This window comes from Misgurnus anguillicaudatus, chromosome 14 (genome assembly GCF_027580225.2).
Source record: "Misgurnus anguillicaudatus chromosome 14, ASM2758022v2, whole genome shotgun sequence".
NCBI lineage: Eukaryota > Metazoa > Chordata > Actinopteri > Cypriniformes > Cobitidae > Misgurnus > Misgurnus anguillicaudatus.
The window spans coordinates 6665682-6680776 of record NC_073350.2 but is presented as its reverse complement, the minus strand read 5'-3'; the positions used below and the strand labels follow the sequence as shown (position 1 = coordinate 6680776).

General features: G+C 36.6%; 1 protein-coding gene across 2 annotated transcripts in view; it reads right to left on the bottom strand.

The window, feature by feature from the left end:
- Window positions 1-15095, bottom strand: part of timeless (timeless circadian clock) — a 46008-nt gene that overhangs the window by 23988 nt on the left and 6925 nt on the right. For both annotated transcript variants that reach the window (XM_073875776.1, XM_055184473.2), the window contains exons 4-10: window positions 13965-14118; window positions 13746-13860; window positions 12239-12301; window positions 12066-12167; window positions 11746-11901; window positions 7802-7935; window positions 4-91 (exon numbers count right to left, since the gene is read on the bottom strand). In XM_073875776.1, coding sequence (XP_073731877.1) covers window positions 4-91; window positions 7802-7935; window positions 11746-11901; window positions 12066-12167; window positions 12239-12301; window positions 13746-13860; window positions 13965-14118 — 812 coding nt within the window. The remainder of the gene's footprint in view (window positions 1-3; window positions 92-7801; window positions 7936-11745; window positions 11902-12065; window positions 12168-12238; window positions 12302-13745; window positions 13861-13964; window positions 14119-15095) is intronic.

Here is a 15095-nt window from a genome sequence, read left to right as displayed (position 1 = left end):
TACATTGTGAAGTCCTTGATGAAATATCACATCTTTCTCTCCAATGGACTTCAGTCCTTCAATGACATATGAGCCACGGAAACGAGAGTGTCTTTAAAAGAAAGAGATCAGAAATGTTTGCTGTTATTCTTCAGAAGTTTATTCGAGGAATATCATTAACTACAATAAAAAAACCACATGTGCAAATGATAAAACAAATGTTTTAAATAAAATTCCATCTCCTTATACACTCACCTAAAGGATTATTAGGAACACCTTTTAAATTTCTCATTAATGCAATTATCTAATCAACCAATCACATGGAAGTTGCTTCAATGCATTTAGGGGTGTGGTCCTGGTCAAGACAATCTCCTGAACTCAGAATGGGTAAGAAAGGTGATTTAAGCAATTTTGAGCGTGGCGTGGTTGTTGGTGCCAGACGGGCCGGTCTAAGTATTTCACAATATGCTCAGTTACTGGGATTTTCACGCACAACCATTTCTAGGATTTACAAAGAATGGTGTGAAAAGAAAAAACCTCCAGTTTGCGGCAGTCCTGTGGGCGAAAATGTCTTGTTGATGCTAGAGGTCAGAGGAGAATGGACCTTGAATCGACTGATTCAAGCTGATAAAAGGGCAACTTTGACTGAAATAACCACTCGTTACAACCGAGGTATGCAGCAAAGCATTTGTGAAGCCACAACACGCACAACCTTGAGGCGGATGGGCTACAACAGCACAAGACCCCACCGGGTACCACTCATCTCCACTACAAATAGGAAAAAGAGGCTACAATTTGCACGAGCCTACCAAAATTGGACCGTTGAAGACTGGAAAATGTTGCCTGGTCTGATGAGTCTCGATTTTTGTTGAGACATTCAGATGGTAGAGTCAGAATTTGGGGTAAACAGAATGAGAACATGGATCATCATGCCTTGTTACCACTGTGCAGGCTGGTGATGGTGGTGTAATGGTGTGGGGGATGTTTTCTTGGCACACTTTAGGCCCCTTAGTGGTAATTGGTCCTCGTTTACATGCCACGGCCTACCTGAGCATTGTTTCTGACCATGTCCATCCCTTTATGACCACCATGTACCCATCCTCTGATGACTACTTCCAGCAGGATAATGCACCATGTCACAAAACTCAAATCATTTCAAATTGGTTTCTTGAACATGACAATAAGTTCACTGCACTAAAATGGCCCCCACAGTCACCAGATCTCAACCCAATAGAGCATCTTTGGGATGTGGTGGAACGGGAGCTTCGTGCCCTGGATGTGCATCCCACAAATCTCCATCAACTGCAAGATGCTATCCGATCAATATGGGCCAACATTTCTAAAGAATGCTTTTAGCACCTTGTTGAATCAATGCCACGTAGAATTAAGGCAGTTCTGAAGGCGAATGGGGGTCAAACACAGTATTAGTATGGTGTTCTTAATAATCCTTTAGGTGAGTGTATAATAAAGCATAAAATGACACTGGTTAAAGCATTAATCAAGTATTTTAAAGGTGAGGTATATTGTTTAGATAAAACATAGTTAAAGGCTGTACTCACACTATGCATACTGTAACAAGAGAACGTTAAGACTTCATTTGACCCCCAAAATACATTTCTTTAGACTTGGATGCTCTGTTTAGATAGGTTCACTTTCACTGCTTTGGGGACAAGGCGAGAGCCATAACCGCACCACAGTGTTAAACTTCAGCTATTTGGTACAGTTAAGTTAATATTGTAGTATTGTGAGTGTGCCCTGACCCTGTTGATGTTAAAACTATGACAGGGAGATGTGCTGCGGTAATTGCTGCAAAATGTGGACAAACCAAAGATGGAAGCTAAGAAAGGATAAAAACAGTCCGACTCGCTTCATCTGATATTTGTTGTGCTCAGCACAACCATCATTATCAAATGAAATCATGTTGTAGGGGCAAAAAAGGTCGATATTTTCAGATCTGTCAGGTGTTGTAATAATTATGGCCATCACTGTGTGTGTGTGTGTGTGCGCGTGTGTGAATGACGCGTTTCATCGGTGTGCTGCACCAGTGTTAGGGATGGGAATTGATAAGAATTTAACGATTCCGATTCCATTATCGATGTTGCTTATCGATCCGATTCCTTATCGATTCTCATTGGGTGAGGGAATAAGCACAAATTTGTATGTTTGTATTAACTCGCTTTAATATCTGTTCAGAAGACACAGAACAGAGTATACACAAATTATGTGTAGCAATCTCAGAACCAACTTAAAAGTAGGTGAGCTACTTCTTAAAGTAAGGGACCTATAGCCTAGGGCAGTGTTTCTCAACCAGTAAATATGTGATCGGACTAGGAATTAATAAAACAGAACTAGACTGACATAAAACATGCAACTTTTGGTCATGCATGCATTTGTTATTTTCTTTTAAAGACATGATGCTGGACAAAATACAGCAAATTAGCCTACCGAAATGCAGAGGCATCTACTGTGGCAAACGGATGCAAACCCTTTACCACAAACTTAGTCACTGCTCGGCAGAGGTGGACATTACTTGAGTATTATAGTTTCATTTTCCAAGCATCTGTGTTTATCAGAGTGTTGTCTTGGGAAAAAAATTACTTTACTAAAAAATGTTCACTACATTCTAAAGCATAGAATCATACTGTTTATTTATATTGCATATTAAAATTGATTGAATACCAGGGTTTATACAGAAATCCTTAAGTTAAATTTACTACTTTTTACTACCTTTTTTTACTACCTTCAGAATATTTTTTAAAACCATCACGACACTGAATTGCAAGTGTTAATCAGCGACCTTTCTATTATTTTCACAGATTTTGACATGTATAACATACAAAAAAGAATTAAAGTGAAAAAATTCTTCTGACTGAAATATTTTTCAGGCCAAGTCATATTCCTTTACCTAACACTTTATGTAGGCGAGACCAATAGCATTTTAAGGGGAGATTTTTTTGCCATAAATTCCATATTGGAGTCTCATGTGGCATATAGCTAGCTGTAGTTTGCAGGGCATTTCAGATTAAGGCGAAACAGCTAAATAACTCACTATACTGTATAAAAAGAAAACATGAATATCACCACCTTTAATTAATCTTTTATTAATTATTTATTAATTGTAAATGTATTTATTTTAGCATTTACTAATAATTTTTTTATCAAAGTTGAAACTGTTAACATTAGTGAATGCACCATGAACCACCGTCAATTACTGTAATGACATAAACAAGAATTAATTAATGATTATATACTCTATATTTTTCATTAATTCGCACAGGATGTCTGTAACAATAGTGACAGTTGTTAATTGAATGACTGTAAGTTACATTTATCAACAAAATATTATGTTACAATAGAGGCAGCGCTGATGTGCTAGTTTATGCGCAATGTTTCTGCTGTTTACTTTCTCCTAAGACCTAAATGGTCGTGTTTATATAAGGATATTTGCAAAGACGGGATTTTTGACGCATATGTGTTATTTAAGGCCAATAAAGCGGCAAAAATACGTACAACACATGCTCAATGAGAATCGAATGCGCGGCTTGCGTGCTCCTCTTGCACAGAAACAGCGGACGCACTGTTGTTTGTGTTTGAATGGCTTAAAATCACCTGTTTTTAAACTGAGGGCTATTTCATAAAACTAGATTACAGAATAAGCCAGGCTTATTTTGTTAAGTCTGGCTTATTGCCGGTGGATTTCGTTTCATAAAACAAACTTGAACTAGCTCAACCCCGGTTACTATGGAAACTTATGCTTGCAAACTAGCCTGGTCCGGAGCAGGCTAACTGTCAGGCTAAGCCTCAGTTGTTGCTTAACTAGACTTCCACTAACACTGAAATGTATGATATTACAGCTGACTCTTTGACATTTTATTTGACTTTATTAACCACTATTAATCTAACAATTAAAGAAAATCAACTTATATATTAAATTTGATACATTTTGTTACAATAATAATTAATAAATAAAATATAGACATGTGTTTCATATGGTATATAGGCCTATCAAATGTTGAATATAAATGATAATCTTAACTACCTCAATATAAGGATAATAGTTTATTAACAAATTTAAGATGTATCTAAATTCATATAATTGCAACGTATTGATGAAATATATATATATATATATATATATATATATATATATATATATATATATATATATATATATATATATATATATATATATATATATATATATATATATATATATATATATATATACATACATACTTTTTTTTATTTAATTTTTTTATTCAGATTGTCTGTCACACAAAGAGTAAATTTTATTTAAATATACAACACACAAAAGTCAAGTACAGTCATTTAATTTTTTTATGCTTGGTGTGCATAAAAATGCACATTATTTTAAAGATCTACAGTATTTGTATCTTTCTCTAGTTGTTACATTTTGATGAGGATTTCTGGTTCACAAAATGCTTTGCATGAGGCTGTTATTTTATAGTTTTATGCTGTAAAATCATAGACTTGTTAATGTTTAATGTTAATTTAACTTTGAACAAACTGTTGCCAGTAAATAATAAACCTTTAAATCTACATAAGTTACTGGCAAACAGCTGCATAACTACAGCTAATTTTTTTTAACAGTGTGATAATAAATCAGTGGTTTAAATCTCTCATACTCCCAGGGTTTAACATGATGACTTGTGACTCTATAACGCACACATAATTTGCCATCAAAAATGTTTTGAGTAACATGTCAAGTAATAATGATTGGTCAAGAATATGTGTAACATATATGATTTTACACAATCATTTCTTGTACTACTGTAAATTCAGAAATGCATATGCTGTTTACCCACCATGCTCTCAGTGACCCCATTTTTTTCTTTGAAGAACAGTTCATCTGCAGGAGTAAAGCTGTGCTGCTGATAGATGCTAGTGCTCTCCTCATTGCCAGTCAACATCTTTGGCAGCTAACATAATGAGATTAGACACTTCTTCTAGCATATGATTATGCTTAAATCAACTACACTTCTTATGAACAATATATTTATATTTTATTTTCACCTGTTACTTTATTGTCCACTGAAGTTGCTGCTTTTGAAATGTACCCCCAAATAAAAAATAAATAAATGTAATTTACATTTAAAGTTACTGTAAATGTATTAAAATCATTCATCTGCTAAATATTATATAGGTTACTTAGTAAACTACAAATTGTCTTTTAAAAGTTAAGATTTGTGTTATTTTAAAAAAGTACAGTATATAAAAATGAGCAAAGCATAGCCACATAAGCATTGACAGGGATCGAACCCGGATCCCCGCATGCGCTGCTGAGAGCACTAACCACTAGGCCATCATTTCCAACAGTGTTTCTGCTTTCATGTGATCACTTTAAAATAAGACAATATATTTAAATTTAGTTTCTGCATGCAAGGATTTAATCCATAAGGACTTTCCAACTATTTTATGGGTTTGTTTATTGCAGCAGTATTATAATTTTCAGTTAGTAGCACATTTTCATACATTTTTATCAAAAATTACCGCTTTCCCTTTAACTTTGATCGATTTGATCCACGCTCGACCTCTAGGGCTGCTCAAGAATAGCGTGCACGCGCAATTATCTTGACTAGGGAAATCTGGATCACATTAGTTGGATTGCGTAAGCTTCATTTGCCTTTTTTGAAACCGCTTTAGCCTCGCCTCATTTGTTAGGTTAATTCAAGTCGAGTTTGTAACTTTAATCCTCGCTTTTCCAAGCGAGTTTTATGAAATAGCCCTCTGCAGTGCTTAAATATATGTACAAATGTTACGTTTTTGTGACCACACGCAAATGCAACTGCAAGAACCGACAGGTGGATGACATCAAAGTCCCGCGAGAGCATTTCGGAAGCAGTCTCCTCTTATGATTCCTCGTCAATGGCTCTCAAGGGATGTGGATGTCATCTGACCTTTGGTTGTTGTGGCGCCACATGAAGTTTACCCACGAGTTAAACAAACCCGTTGTACCAGCCACTGGCTATATCAGCATTATTAAAAAGCGTGCCGCGGATGATCAGTAACGTGAGAAATCATTTACCCCCAAAATACAGGACCCCTTACGTTAGTCATACTGTGCAAAGACACGCAATTACCTGTTTGGTTTTATTATCCCACGAACTGAAAGGCTTGCCAATCTTCATCATTTCGCTAAGCCTTTTACACCTTTATCGATCTTCAAAACATCGGAGCCTTCCTGCATTATAAGTTTGACCATGCTAGCTGAAAACGTGTTACCTCAGCTTAACATGATACAGTCAGAAAACCCGGAGTGGATCCGGTCCGTAGTGATTACAGTACGCTTACAGCGGAGAGAGGAACGTGATTTGGCTCCACTCCAGGCTTTGATCACATCCCAGAGATGAAAGATCTTTGATTATTTGCCCAGATATGCAGGTGATTTGAATTAATTTCAGGCATCATCACAATACAAAAGGCAATCGAAAATTTACTACCTCGTCAGATGACGCTTACTACTTTTTACTGGCCTTAATTTGGCATAATTTAATTTACTACCTTTTACTACCTTTTACAACCCCGCGGAAACCCTGAATACATAATTACATAAAAATTGTGTACTTTTACTTTTCTTGAGTAAAAGTACTTTTTACTTAAGTAAAAGTAAAAAAACATTACTAGATTTATAATGTACTTAAATATTAAATATAAACCAAAAACTTGAAATTATGAAATGTAGTGGAGTTAAAATTATGATAATATGCTTTGGAATGTATGTTTAAAAAAAAAAAAATACAAAAACACTGATAAAATACAAATACTTGAAAATGTACTTTTAAGTAGAAATACTTAAGTAGTGTCCGCCTCTACTGCACTGCTCGGTGAAATGTGTTTATCCTCGCCTCGGTCATTTTATTCCTCCCTGCCTCTGTAAACGGAGTAGCTAGAGGTGCACAAGAGATACTTTCTGCAATCTCTCTGAGCCAGTGTGAGAGCCAGCCAGACTCTGGCCATCATCAATTTGATGGACAATGACACCGGATATTATCCGTATAGTAAAAGTTTACATAATGAAATGGCGCTCACATTAACATTAACACATTACCTTCTGCATTAATAACAGATGGTGTCCCGTTAGCTCCGCTGGTGCTTGACTCACTGGTGTTGTTGTGTAATAGTGTATCAAACACGCGACAGTCCTGCAACCTCCTGCAACACGACCGTATTGTCGTATGTTCGCGTGAAATATAAGTTACTGATTCAACTGTTTCAGTGTTTCGCGAAGCCTCGCTCTGCCCACCACTAAATATAACCAAACTTTGGATCGTACTGCCTCGATGCAATGTTTGCTGCGTTCTAAACCAAAACAACACAGCGTGTGTGTGACGTCATGACACATTTGCAACGAGCGTGAGCGGAACCGATAAGCGGAATCGTTAAGCAGGCATGCTTACGGTTCAAAGGAATCGATTCACTGGGAACCGGTTCTTAAGTAGAACCGGTTCTCGATTCCCATCCCTAACCAGTGTATTAACCCAGTTGCAAGTACAGAGTTTCCGTGAACTTAAATATCTTTAAATGTGCGTTTGTTCCTTCACATGAAGCTATTGAGTGTATAAAGAAAACATTTATGGTGCTTTTAAAATATGTTGTCGTTTTAATCGCTTGTCAGTAACAACCACAGGTAACCCACAGTATCGGAACTGGATCGGTCCTGTTAGTCCGATTTCCAATCCAAATAACTTTTTTCCCTTAAATCTGAATCCATATCAACAAATAAAGCTTCTGTATGTATGTATATATATATATATTAGTAATCCTGATCAATCTTTACTACAGTATGATGTTGTTTTCTCACCTGGTTCCTCTCTGCAGAGCACGACTGTGTTTTGCTGCCATCTCTTTTCTTCTCAGTTGCTCAAGTTCATCCGCGTCTTTCTGTTTCTCTGCTGCTGAACGTATCTGTCCTGCATTCACCAACATCTCTGCAGTCTGAAACCAACATACAGAAAACCACTTTACACTAAAACTTTACTTTCATATTAGGGATGCTCCGATCAGGATTTTTGCAGGCCGATACTGATCACCGATTTGTTGTCTTCGTGATCGGCCGATACCAATGCCGATACCGATTTTTCAAGCTGATATGCAAGCTCTTTGATGACTGTAACTTTTAACATTTTTTCTAGATAAAGTAATACCACAGATGTTGCCTTTGTTTTATTACTTGCAGTAATAAGGTATATTATTGTTTTAATAGAGAATCAAATAAATTAGCACAACAAATATTTCTTCTGCAAAGATAAATTTAATTTGCCTTTAAAAAGGCTTATGTCTGTAAAATCTAATGAAAATAAAACACTTCACAGTCTTTACTGTATGAATTAAATATACACGCATTCGTATGAAGTACAACAGTTCTTTAGTAAAGAGCAGAGAGTGATTTTATTGAGAGATGAATTAGGTTACCGTAGCTTTAAGACTTGACAGAGATTGCTCTGTTCACGTGCACTGATGACAGGCTGCTGTGTGTGCGCGCGACGGGTGTATGCAGACGAGAGCAGCTGTGAGGAAAATTAAAGTTTAAACGCTCAAAACTTTAAAACGCATGCAAATAATAAACTTTTGACATGAGGATGCAATTGTCCGCGATAGATATGTGTTGTATACGCTGTTTGATGGGGATGTGAAGACGGGTCGCGCTGTTAGGACCGGACCGGGTCCTCATTGAAAATACAAATATTTCTGTAAAGGCGAAGAGAGAAATGCAAATCTGCATGTTGCTCGTGAGCCACGGGTTATAAAAATGCTCTCACTGCGTAAAAATGGTCTCTAACTGCAGCCGCATTGAGGAGCCATATGATGACAAAAAGATCGGTTCACGAGATCGGCAAATTGAACGAGGACCGATCGAGTCATTTAATGCTGTTATCGGCCGATACCGATCTCTGGCCGATCGATCGGAGCATCCCTATTTCATATATCTACTGTAAATCTGAAAACATGTTAATAGCTTCAAAATCTTTAAGACCTCACTATTACAATGATGTTATACATGTTATCATTAGTTAAAGGTGCAGTGCGTAATGTTTAAAAAGATCTCTTGACAAAAATGCTAAATAATATACAAAACTATATTATCAGGGGTGTATAAAGACCTTTTTATAATGAACCATTATGTTTTTAATACCTTAGAATGAGATGTTTTTATCTACATACACGAGGGTCCCCTAACGTGGAAGTCGCCATTTTGTCCCGCCATGTTTCTACTAGAGATCGACCGATATATCTGTTTTCCGATATTTGAGCATTTTCCGATGATCGGATATCAGTTTTGTAATATCGGATTGACCGATAAACGAGAGAATTGAGATTTGCGCGCTGAACGCATCTGAGGAGAGGAGCTCACAGCAGCAGCAACGTGCACAGCAAATATGAAGGCGACGCGACTTCATTAAAAGGTCTTTGAGTATACTTACTTTGCATATGAGGCATTTATAACACATCTCATTTGTGCATTAATGTATGTTATGTTAAATAAGTTGATATATTAAAAGCAATGTATGCAGCTTGTCCAAGAATAGAGACGAACTCACAGAGTCACGCTGATCCATAAAATCCGCTCCCAATAACGACGTAGCTTTGCATGAATTAAACAACCTGAATTAATGCTTTGTGGAATTAAAAACGCTAAATTAAATTAGTTTTTCTTTTATTTATGCTTATCATTAGCATCGTAAAATCACGTTCATATTTGCTGTTCACTTACTGTAAGTTACCGGGGTTGAAGGCTGAAGCACAGCCACCACATGTAACTAACTTTTAACAAGATTTACCATATTAACATTTCCCAGATAAACATTATTTTGCTAAAATATCTAAATAAATGTCTGTGGATATTAATTAATTATTTATTACCTCAGCAAGCGGTCACAGTTTGATACAGTTAATGCGTGAGTAAATGCATAGATAAAAACAGCGCTGTCAACAGCCATTTCATAAGCTATAACAACAAAATATTAATTATTCTGACATCAAATAACATTACCAGTTAAGAAATTAAATGATATATAAGCCGTTTTGATTGTTACTTTCCTGAATGTAGTATTCCAGTCAGTGATAATATTTGTAAAATCTCTTTGCTAACTATTGGTTGGATTGCTGAAGGCTACAGGTTGTTGGTCAGACTCAAGACAAAGATATTATATCCCAAAAAAGGCACTTAATCCACCTGTTTTACTCTATAAACTATGTATAACAAGCATCCAACTCCGCTATACTTTTCTCTCTCTCCCGCTCCGTTACCTGGAAACGGCAGCGCGAACTTTGGATCAGTCCATTTCTGACGAAATGATAGGGGTGTTTGGAATAGTCCATGTATTGGGAATATAGTTTCTACATTATTCACTAAATTAATATTATTCTTCACTCTTTCAGACCCCTCTATTTATTACTTTGTATGCAAAGAGGGAGTGATTATGATGCTAATTATTATTATTATAAGGGTTTGTTCAGTTCAGTAGTGTTGTAGTAATTATGTCAAAATCAGAAGTATAACAGTAAATTAAAATCGGTTCAGCATATCGGTTATCGGGCACATAAGCATCCAAATATTTGTTATCGGTATCGGTTTAAAAAAATGAGTATCGGTCGATCTCTAGTTTCTACAGAAGCCCATAACGGACAAACTTTTTACTAAGTTGTCTCCGTTGATGACATTTTTTTCCGGTGGTGGCTAACATAATTTCTCTATGCGTTTCAAAAGTGAGGGGTGAGCAGTGGACTGAACCGTTGGTTGCAATTCACAACCTCACCACTAGATGCTGCTAAAATTTACAAACTGCACCTTTAATGTAATAGGCGATATAAATTATGAACTTTTGTTATTTAAACTAAACGTTTACAACATGTATTAATCAAATGCAAGAAAATGTTTGTGGAATTATAATTAGCATGACTGTAAATAAACAAATCATGAATACACAGCCACTGAGTTTAAAAATAAACTGACTATACAGTCGCAAAAAAAAACAAACAATGAAGAGACTACTTTAAAATTATTTTTAGTTTGTCTAAATGTATTTTTTTATTGGTATGTGTTCAAGTAAAATTATCTTTTTGGTTTCATTCTGTCAACTACCAAATTCCTAACTAAATGTTTTCATTTGCATTTATTTGCAGAAAACTGAAACCAGATAAACGAACAAAAAGATGCAATGTTCTCAGTCTTGAATGCTCCAAAGAAAACAAGTTTGTATTCATTTTCAAAAAACACAATGCTAATGTTTTTACATGTATTAGTACTGTAACTGTTTACAATAAAGTTGTACTAGTAAAGATTACTAAATGCATTAGCTAACATGAACAAACAACGACCAATATAGTTTTTCAGCATGTATTAATTCCTGTTAATGTTAGTTCATTTCAATACAGTTCATTATGCATTAACCTATGCTAATTAAGTACTAACCATGTATTTTAGGAACAGTTCAAAAGTAAATATTTGATGGAATAAGCCCTGATTTATCATCACATCTTTCCTGTGTCTTGCCATGCTCTCAATCTGTTACATTGCGGTTGGGTGACGTTATTGTCACTTCTGAGGTTTGCTTTGGTTGAAATTCAACAGACACTGGACTAAATTGGTCACAATACATGGAGAAATGATGGTTAAAGTCAAACCTGGAGTGGTCTCTTAATTTATCCACGGCTGTATGTACATTCACAATTTTATTAAAGAGATGCGTGTATATATATATATATATATATATAAATATATTTAAATATGGGTTATGGTGTCACCTGATCTTTGAACATGAGTGAAATGATCTCAAGTATGTGAAAGCTCCACTTCTGTTCACTCTGAGCACAGGCCAGAAACTTGAGAAGATCATCCAGTCCACTCATGTGAAGAGCCCACAGCAGTTTATCATGAACACTGGCATCATCATCCACATTCTGCACAAGATATTAAACAGTGAACCATTTAAACTTACATAGCAAGCAGTTACGATTAGCATAATGACCACATTTGTATATTTTAATACTTCAACCGGCATGTAAATGAATAGCTTGTTTATGTGTATCACTGTGGTATTGAACACGTCTGTATGTCAACTCACTTTTTCCTCATAGGGGTCTGGAGGAATGTGCAATACATTTCTCACCAGCAGTAAAATTCTCTCTATAAGTAAATTATGTTCTTCAGTTCTATCCTCCCAGTCCTTAATGAAAAAAACAGGATTAGTTTGAGGAACACAGTCTTGAAAAGTAAAAGCACAGTTTTAATCCTCACCAGTTGCAGAAGGTTGTAAAGCGTCTCACTCAGTACAGTGAAAACCTTCTCATCCGCAAACGCCTGCAAGAAGAGCAAATTATTTTCATCAATAACTACTAACCTGCAGATGGTATTTGATAATAATAGGAATGTGTTGGGGCTTTTGGCGACATCACGCCTGAATGATAAATTATTGTTAAACCAACTAAAGGAAGAAATCAATCTCAGTAATGAAAACATCTTGCATGTTGAAGATGAGTGCCTCTACCAGACATGTTAAATGTTGGACAAAACATGATTTGTAAGAGAAAGGACCCTGCATGGAATCAAAGTGGCATACTGAAAATGGAAGTGTCAAAGGTCCTATGCCAAATGCAGTGGAAAGGTTGGTGTGTATGTTAATTCTATCTTTTACCAAATTTTATAAGCAAACAAAAGCAGGATTTATTATTAATCCTAATTTTTTCCTTTTTCTTTTACGTCATATCATCACATTTGAACTTACAAATGCTGAAATCACGTGCAGTGTGTAATGGTCTAACCTGCTAACATCAGCGATAAAACCAATTAGTCAGTCCTTCCAGAAAAACACAGAGTTTGTTGCAAGCAAAAATCCTTGACCTTGCAGCACGTTTTCTTAAAAAATGTGTGGAATATGCGGGATATTTATGCTATTTTATGCAATGAAACTGCGGGAACTACTTGCGAAAACTGCGGGAACTACTTGCGAAAACTGCGGGAACTACTTGCGAAAACTGCGGGAACTACTTGCGAAAACTGCGGGAACTACTTGCGAAAACTGCGGGAACCACTTGCGAAAACTGCGGGAACTACTTGCGAAAACTGCGGGAACTACTTGCGAAAACTGCGGGAACTACTTGCGAAAACTGCGGGAACCACTTGCGAAAACTGCGGGAACTACTTGCGAAAACTGCGGGAACTACTTGCGAAAACTGCGGGAACTACTTGGGAAATCGGTTTGCAGCTTTTCAATGATGTTCACGTCACATAATCATGCCACTTCATAACATTGCCATGGCAACAGGGGACATGGCTGCGCTTGTGTGAAGTAAATGCAACATTTTTCAATTTTCTGCTTAGATATATGTGATTTTTGCTACGAAAAATGCGGGGATTATGAAATCATGCAAGCCCGCATATTTTGCACACGGAAATCTGCAATTTATGCTGCGAAAGTGCGGCATATATTTGAAAAAATGCAGCCACCGCATAAATATGCGGACTTTGGCTGATTATGTGTTGAATCATGTGATTGCATAATCATGTTTTTCTGGAGGGACAGATCAGTGCTGCAAATTAAATTAGGTAATTACATTCAAGCAGTTTTAAAGCATGTTGAAATTACAGTCACTGAATTTTTTTTTACATATGCTATTACGATGCTCAAATATATGTTTTAAGTGATAAAATTATCGACTACATGGAGGGAGACTATGTTGTAAAAGCAGTTTTAAAGCGTTATACAAATAACCTTGACATGGCCGTTTCATACATGATAAAGTACCTCTTTATAGGCCTGAAGATATGATGTCACTTGCAGAAAGTGATGTCGGAATGTCGGATCATCTGGAACTTTTCCAAAGCAGAGCAGCGCTGGTTGGGTCAAGTTCACCATCAGCCTGAGAACATTTTTTAATTGTTACGCCTCTTATTTTACTTCATTCTAGTCATTAGACTATAAACTTATTGAATCAAATAACTCAAAATACTGCAGCTCAGTCACCTAATACAGGCATCAAACAGCGGCTTGTCCTCCGTGTGCTGGACGATGATGGGTATGAGGTCGTTTTGAAGAATCTGTCCTGCTCCCAGCTGCTGTCTGATGTCCCGTGTGTCATCCTCATGTCGGAGGTAGCGGATAAGATCTTTCACACTCTCTATGCACAATTATAATAAAAAAACACATTCAAACTAATTAAAGGGATAGTTCGGCCAAAAACGATATTAAACCCATGATTTACTCACCCCCAAGCTGTCCGAGTTGCATATGTCCATCGTTTTTCAGACAAACACATTTTCGGATATTTTAGAAAATATTTTAGATCTTTCTGTTCATTAAATGTAATGTTACGGGGTCCAGCAATAGTCCACGACCTTCAAGTCCAAAAAAGTGCGTCCATCCTTCACAAATTAAATCCAAACGGCTCCAGGATGATAAACAAAGGTCTTCTGTGGGTAATCCGTGCGGTGTTGTTGTAGAAATATCCATATTTAAAATGTTATTAACGTTATAAACTACCTTCCGGTAGCGCCGCCATCTTAGAGTAATGCGCATTCAGGATGAGAGCTTACGCAGCGTACAGAGTTTCTCTGCTGCTGCTCTGTGCCCCCGCCCTCCGAATTTGTCATACGTCACAAAGAAAAGTGCGTACACTACGCTAATACTCTCTCCTGAGTCTAAGATGGCGGCGCTACCGGAAGGTAGTTTATAACGTTAATAACATTTTAAATATGGATATTTCTACAACAACACCGCACGGATTACCCACAGAAGACCTTTGTTTATCATCCTGGAGCCGTGTGGATTTAATTTGTGAAGGATGGACGCACTTTTTTGGACTTGAAGGTCGTGAACTATTGCTGGACCCCGTAACATTACATTTAATGAACAGAAAGATCTAAAATATTTTCTAAAATATCCGAAAATGTGTTTGTCTGAAAAACGATGGACATATGCAACTCGGACAGCTTGGGGGTGAGTAAATCATGGGTTTAATATCGTTTTTGGCCGAACTATCCCTTTAAGGAAGGGCACCCATTATGCCAAATCAACTTTTACAAGGTGTTTAGACATAATGTGAGTTTGCAGTGTGTGAACACAACAACCCTATGATGAAAAAAAATCCACCCGCTC